Source organism: Penaeus chinensis, chromosome 23 (assembly GCF_019202785.1).
Source record: "Penaeus chinensis breed Huanghai No. 1 chromosome 23, ASM1920278v2, whole genome shotgun sequence".
Classification (NCBI taxonomy): Eukaryota; Metazoa; Arthropoda; class Malacostraca; order Decapoda; family Penaeidae; genus Penaeus; species Penaeus chinensis.
This window is the reverse complement of record NC_061841.1, coordinates 3808097-3815596: the sequence shown is the minus strand read 5'-3', so window position 1 is coordinate 3815596 and position 7500 is coordinate 3808097. Positions and strand designations below refer to the sequence as shown.

The following is a 7500-nucleotide window of genomic DNA, read 5'->3' as shown; positions in this document are numbered from 1 at the left end:
ATGATGGTCTAGCTGTGTTTTTGTAAAGGATATTAGAGTACTGAATATGAATATTGTACAGAAGTTAGCATTAAGATCATGATGTTATTGTTATTATTTTTTTATGATCATCAGGCTCATAAGACCTGTGCTGAATCATCTCCATTAGTTAACCCAATGCTGCTGGGGAAAATGAATAAAAAATGGGAAAATGCTGTGCTCGTTTTCTATATTTTTTGTGAAATGGCTCTGCACATAGATGGCTCTGCTAGTGCTTAGCCACAAGGGAGTCAATTAGTAGACCTTGTGACCTTACCTGATTTGAATTGGCAGGAAAAACGTATTTTTTACTTGTGCTATGAATATCGATGGTGTTATTTTTATTATAAACATTATAATTACTATAATGTTATAAACATTAGTAACAGCAGAATAAGATAATGTAAAATATTTTCGTAAATCAAAGAAAAGGGTAAACGGGCGAGACAGGTAGTACTTGTAACTGGCTCATTGGTGACTTAGTACAAGTGTAACCATCTATGTGTAAAAACAATCAAAGAAGTAACTCACAGTGGGCATGGCATGTATGTGCATGTCATGCCCTGTTGGGATTGGGTTAAGATTAAGATTACTAAGACCTTGTAATTCATCATTTTTGTAAGAGTTCCACTACTAAGATCTTCTTAGTAGTGGATAATTCCTAGGATTAGTTTAACCTTTGACACGAATGTTAAATGCACATATATGCTGGTGAAAATCGTAATTTTGTATTTTGTCTACCTGTATATGTGCATATGTACATATTTAACCCAATCAGTGTGGGTGTCAAGACTCCACTGCCTTGCCTGCTGTAATAAAAGTTCTTTTGTTGTCTTTACACAGAGATGGCTCTAAAGGGCCAAGTCACCAAGGAGTCATTTAATAGTCTGACATGTTTTACTTGGTTAGCCTTTTCCTTGATTTTTGAAAGCGTCATTTGTATTATTTTATTTTCTATAATGTTTTTGATATTTTGATAACAATTTGATAATCATGATAACAATTAGAATAAAAGTAAATCGGGTTCGGTCGCTAGGGCCTACTGATAGACTTCTTGGCGGATGAATACATGTGGAGCCATTATTATGCAACAAAAGTCACAAAAAAACCCTACAGGAGACAGTATATAAAACTGTAGGCATTGGGTTTAAATTCTTGAACATATTTTTATCCTCAACCAATTTTTACACCAGCGTTCAATCTCTGTTTAATATGAAAATGTTACAGGCCGGCCTCCATCCATCCGCGCGTGGGGTCACCAGTGCGCGCTGTACGTGGGCATCATGGTGGTGGAGAAGGTGCTTATTACCGGCCTTTTAGCCTTCCAGTTCTGGTCCAGTGTCAGGGATCTCATCCTGGCCCCCATAACCGATCCTCAAGTGCGCGTGGCCGTGGTTGTGCTAGTCATTCCATTCTTTGTTAATGTAAGTAAACTATTGGTTGTTTGCCTGTGGACTTGCTCTCTTTTCTTGTTTGTTTGTTGTTTGTATGTTTGCTCGTGATCTGATTATTTGTGTTTTGGTTTCTTGTGTGTTTGTGTGATTTGAAGGGTAACTAATGTTTATGTTATGTAATGCCAGTAGATTCTAAGTAAATGAAAGATATGAGTATATGTAGGCAAGTAGTTGTGCAACTGTAGACAAGTAGGTGTACACTCATATATTCACAAGTGTAGATAGATGTATGTACTAGTTAGACAGGTAAGTGGAAGCAGGTAGTTATACAGATATAGATAGGTAGATATATAGATATAGATAGGTAGATATATAGATATATGCACAGGGAAGACAAGTGTGAATTAATTGCTGACACCCACAAATTCCCAAGCATAAAGAAGTTATATATATGTACATATATGTATATGTGAATATATGTATATATAGGTATATATACATACATATACATACATATACATACATATACATACATATGCATACATATACATGCATATACATACATACATATACATACATATGCATACATATACATACATGTACATACATATGCATACATATATACATATATATACATATATACACATATATATATATACATATACATATATATTTATATACATATATATACATATATATACATATATATACATATATATACATATATATACATATATATACATATATATACATATATATACATATATATACATATATATACATATATATACATATATACATATATATACATACATATACATACATATACATACATATACATACATATACATACATATACATACATGTACATATACATACATATACATACATTTATATATATATATATATATTTATATATATATATATGAATTAGATACTATCTATATTTATAGAATTAGTGACCTATCTTCCATTTATCCCATTCTTTCTTCTTCTGTGTAGTTCCACATTTTATACTTCACTAGGTGAAGGTAATTTAAGCTGTAGGAGATGGTTTTATCAGCTAGAGGGTGAGCTGTCAAAACTAGTTTAGCGAAAGATGGTGAGTTTTGGAGGTGCTTTGGTTATGGTGAATGTTGCCTCCTGTGGTGTTTGGGATAGTTGTTTAATTTTGCTTAAAGGAAAGTATTAGATTGTCTATAAATTCTTTTACTTCGTCTATTAATGATAGATACCGATATGACTATGTTACTAAATTGTTACCCTTTTTCAGACGAACATAATGAAAATTTAAGTACCGTTATACTTTCTATTTTAAGGATTTCCTGTTGATTATTCTAAGCATAAGTAAAAAGAAATATATACCTAAAAATCAATGCACTTCATTGACAATAAGCTTCATGAAAGTTTGACTATTTTTTTTATTGGAAACAATAATTCCAAGTTGTAAGCTAGAAATTCATGGACCTGAAATATAAGTTCCTGAGAAGTTTTGATTATAAATGATAAATTGGTATTGTCAGATAAGTATTATGAATTATTAACATTGAAAAGTTGCATGCATATCTTCAGTCAAAACATCTTGTAGAAACCAAGTAAATTTTGTAGATACTTTCCTGCAAATATTTTAATGGTTTTACAAGTGTTATAGTCTACCCTCTTTATAGACTTTGTAATGCAGCCTGATGGTCTTCAGATACAGAAACAACTATTATCTGGCATCACCTTGAACTCAGCCAGTGGTAGGATATGAAGTAATAAGATCAGATACCTCGCTGCTTTTCAGGCTAATAGTTGGCTGCATATTTTACTTGATCGACTAGCTACAGTAAATGTTTTATAGGTCTCTCTACCACCTACCTAGTTTACCCTATAGAAATCTGACTGCTGAATATAATCTGATCACAATCATGGTGCTGTGATGCTTTCTGCTCAAAACCTCATTCCTGGCTTCTTAAACTTTACCAGTCATTTCACAAGGTTTTCTTTTGTCTTTAAGTGATTCAGAAGCAACCTTGTCGAGGTGACCACAGAGTGTAAAGCTTATTATAATGACATACCTTGTTCTAAAGCTTGTTATAGTGATAAACCCCTTTAAAATTGAATTCCCCCTGAGCTTCCTCCCCAGCACTTAATATCTTGATACTGGGGATGTGGTTAGTAAAGAAATGTTTGATGGGAAATGAGAACATTTTGAACTGGCATGTTTCTTTGGTAGACTGAGAATATTTGATTTAATTATTTTTTGTCATTATGAAAACCTGGTTAGCTTGGTATTTGTTTTAATGGTGTTTAAAGAAATTATTGGAGATTTAGCTCCAGACCAGAACAAAATAAAGAGAATAAGCACACCATTTTTACTTACTACTAACGTTGCTATGGTTATGAGAGAACTAGGACTTATTAAAGTTATTTTGTTTGAGTTTGTTGACCTTGTTTGGGCTCTGTTGACAGGGTTAAGTGTGTGAGAGTGCCTCAGACAACTCATCATCTGTCATAGGTTGTGGAGTAATTGCATGGCAGCCAAAATTGCATGGCAGCCAACAACATCCATTTTCATATTCTCAGGTAGCTGTAATCATTTTATATGAATTACGAAATATGACACAAAACTACAAGGTTCACTTATTTCTGCTTCTGTACAGAGTTTGACCTGTACTGTTTTTGTTTTTTTTATCACTTAACTGGGATGGATAAGTGATAGGCACTTGCTTGGTTCCAAGGCTGTATCTTTGTTTCCTTATATATGTTGTGAAATTATTGAAGAATAAAACAATTCTTAGTTGATTTTCAGGACCTAGAACCAAAGTAAATCAGTAATCCTGTAGAACTTTTCAGTAATGCATTGCAGCACACAATTTTTTAATTGTTTTTAGACATAGATGGCTATACTTGTACTAAGTCACCAATGAGCCAATTATGAGTACTGCCTATCTCACCTGTTTACCCTTTTCCTTGATTAAAAAAAAAAAAAAATACAATATCTTATTTTGCTGTTACTAATGTCTATAACATTAGAGTAATTATAATGTCTTTAATAAAAATAACACTATCAATATTCATAGCATTGCTAAAAAAAACATTTTCACACCAATTCAAGGAAAGGTGAAATCAGGTTAGGTCACAAGGTCTACAAATTGACTGCTTTGTGGCTAAGCACTAACAGAACCATCTATGTGCAGAGACATTTCGCAGAAAAATAAAAGATAAGCACATCATTTTCCCGGCGGCATTAGGTTAAGACAGTTTATTTTTTTAGCCTCTTTAGACCATAGCCTACTGCTGTCATTCCCTTGATGTTATGGTTCGCTGTCTTCAAATTTAGAATAGGGTCTCTCTTTTGTATCTAGGCTACTTAGTTATTTTCTCTATGAATTTAACTAAAAGATGCAAAAATGTTGGAACTTGTTTGAAGTAGGGGCTAAGAACTGGGCAGTTTTGGCCTTTATTTTTTTTTACTTTTTTACTGTTATTTTACCTGTTTTTGTTTTTTTGACACTGTTTTAGCTGCAATATGTAACTTTTTGTATATGTTGATCCCTCTGTGAATTATACCATGGCCCACTGGTTGAGAATCACCTATCTAAGATATATTTGTATGAAGGGTATATAAATTGCATTAATTTTACCAGTGGTGTATATGACTTTCTTAAAAGTATCATTTTGGGTCATTTTAGAAGTGAATGTATTGAACCCAAAAGATGTTTGTAACGTTATAATGAAATATGTTTATAAAGTGACTTGTGACTTGATTTTGATAATGACTTTGCATCATTTTCTTAACTTAGAATATTTTCTCTCTTCCTTTGGTATTTTGCAGGAGATGAATGGCAAATGGTAATTTTGATGTTTTTTTTTAATAGCTGAAATTATATAATACACAGCTCCCTAAAATTACAGCTTACTTGACCCTTCAACACATAGAACTTACATTTCTTGCTTATTCTGTGATTTAGATTTCCAATTCAGAATAATAAGAAAGGTTCAGGACTCATAGCTGAAATCTTGCTTGACCATGACATTGAATGTGAGATTTTAACAGTACTATGAAAAAAGTTCATTATTCATAGGGGACTGTCAGATTAATGAAGCCATGAGAATGGAAACCTGAAAATTTGTTGGGCCTCTTATATCTCTCAGATCATGTTGATTACAGTTATTGATGAGTTAATTCAGTGTGTTGTTTATAAGTGAGCTGGAGTCCTGTGGTATCAGTAATAATTTTATTCATGAACTCTTTGGCCCTGAATGGGATGCATAACACACCATGCCGAGAAGGGCCATCTCACCAACAGATTCCCAGTCCAGTCACTGTTAATATCCCTTCTGGCCTGTGGACTTGTGTTTAAACATAGCACTAAAGCCTTATGATCTTGTACATGCCAGTATCACAGCCACTGACTAAGACTTCATTGGTGCACATGTGGCATGGTTGTTTATGCACACCTCAGAGTTTAGGCATAATGGCATCCTAGCTGGCCTGGAGACAGTGGGGTCATTTTTCTCTATATTGATGATACACTACGTTTAGTTGAGATAATTACCTCCTATATTATGTTCATCACCATTCACTGTTTGTTGTTTACACTTTTTTATTCCATTTTTATTTATGCCTAACACTTCACCTCCTGCTGGACAATGATATGACATTGCATTGTCAGCTTTGTGGCAAGTGGATTCCTCAATGACCTTTCCACTCTTTTCATATTACTGATGGAAAAGTAGATGAGATACAAGAATAAGTATATATATATTATGTATAGATACTCGTGGTTTTTAGCAATGTATTCTCTTTGTCACTGATATTTGAAAGAAAATCAAAAGATGTTGAATGATCAGTTTTTCAGTATAAGAAATAGGACCAAACTATGATACAACTTATTTTATCAGTATGTACACTGTATTGCAAGTTAAAGAGAATGAATTATTTTCCACAGGCACTTATCTTCTGGGTAACAGACAACTTCTTGATGCTGAAGGTGCGACAAATACATAATGACAGTGTAGAGAGTGGATACAGTGAGGTCTCTACCTCTGGCTCAGCTAGGGGATTCTCAAAGGTAAGATTGTTATTATATATTATTATATCAGTGGGGGTAATTAGCTTATATTTGGTGTAGAAGATACTTTTTCTTTGGGGGGGGGGGGGGGGAAAGGCTTCAAAAGTGTTCTTGCAAAGCTTTGCAAATTATTAGTGAAACCAGTGTTTTTGGATGGTTTTTATCTGAAATTTTGTTTTAAGACTTGGGATAATATGGTATTGGCAAACCCTAACCGGAATTAGAAATCGGCAAGATCAACTGCTAAAGTTTCCGGAGATTTATGTTATAATGGGAAAGAATTATACAAAAATGTTTTCATGGGGGATCCTCTGTTAACCTTTTGTAAACCCCATCCATGAGCTATTAGCAGACGGAAACTTCTAGGAACACAGGAAGAGTGGCATTGGAGTATTGCATGAATTATTAACTGATATTTCTTAACCATCTGAATCTGAAATGTGATTTAGCATCTGTGACCTTTGCACAGATAAAATTCATAGCACAGAAATGTAGCCTGATACCAACTCATCATCTGTGTATTGGGTTAAATTTGTCATTGTATGAAAAGTACTAGAGTTACACCGATAGAAATGCAGTCTAATATATTATATATGTATGTATATATATATGAGTATATATATGTATATATGTATGTATGTAAGTATATCTATGTATATATGTGTATATACATATGTATATGTGTATATACATATGTATATATGTATATCATAGGTATATAGATGTATAATATACATGTATATGTCTAATATATATGTATATATATTTATGTATAACAATATATATATAAATATATATATATACATATATGTGTATATAATTATAAATATGATGAATATATGTAAATAAAATATGTATAATATATATATATATACATTATATATATGTATATGTATATATTTATGTGTATATGTATATATATATATGTATATGTATATACATTATATATATGTATATGTATATATTTATGTGTATATGTATATATATATGTATATGTATATATATGTATGTATATATGTATATATATG

General features: G+C 32.3%; 1 protein-coding gene across 1 annotated transcript in view; it reads left to right on the top strand.

Annotated features, from left to right (window-relative positions):
- LOC125037529 (store-operated calcium entry regulator STIMATE-like) overlaps positions 1 to 7500 on the top strand; it is a 17966-nt gene that overhangs the window by 8739 nt on the left and 1727 nt on the right. The window contains exons 5-6 of the mRNA XM_047630696.1: positions 1246 to 1442; positions 6350 to 6472. Coding sequence (XP_047486652.1) covers positions 1246 to 1442; positions 6350 to 6472 — 320 coding nt within the window. The remainder of the gene's footprint in view (positions 1 to 1245; positions 1443 to 6349; positions 6473 to 7500) is intronic.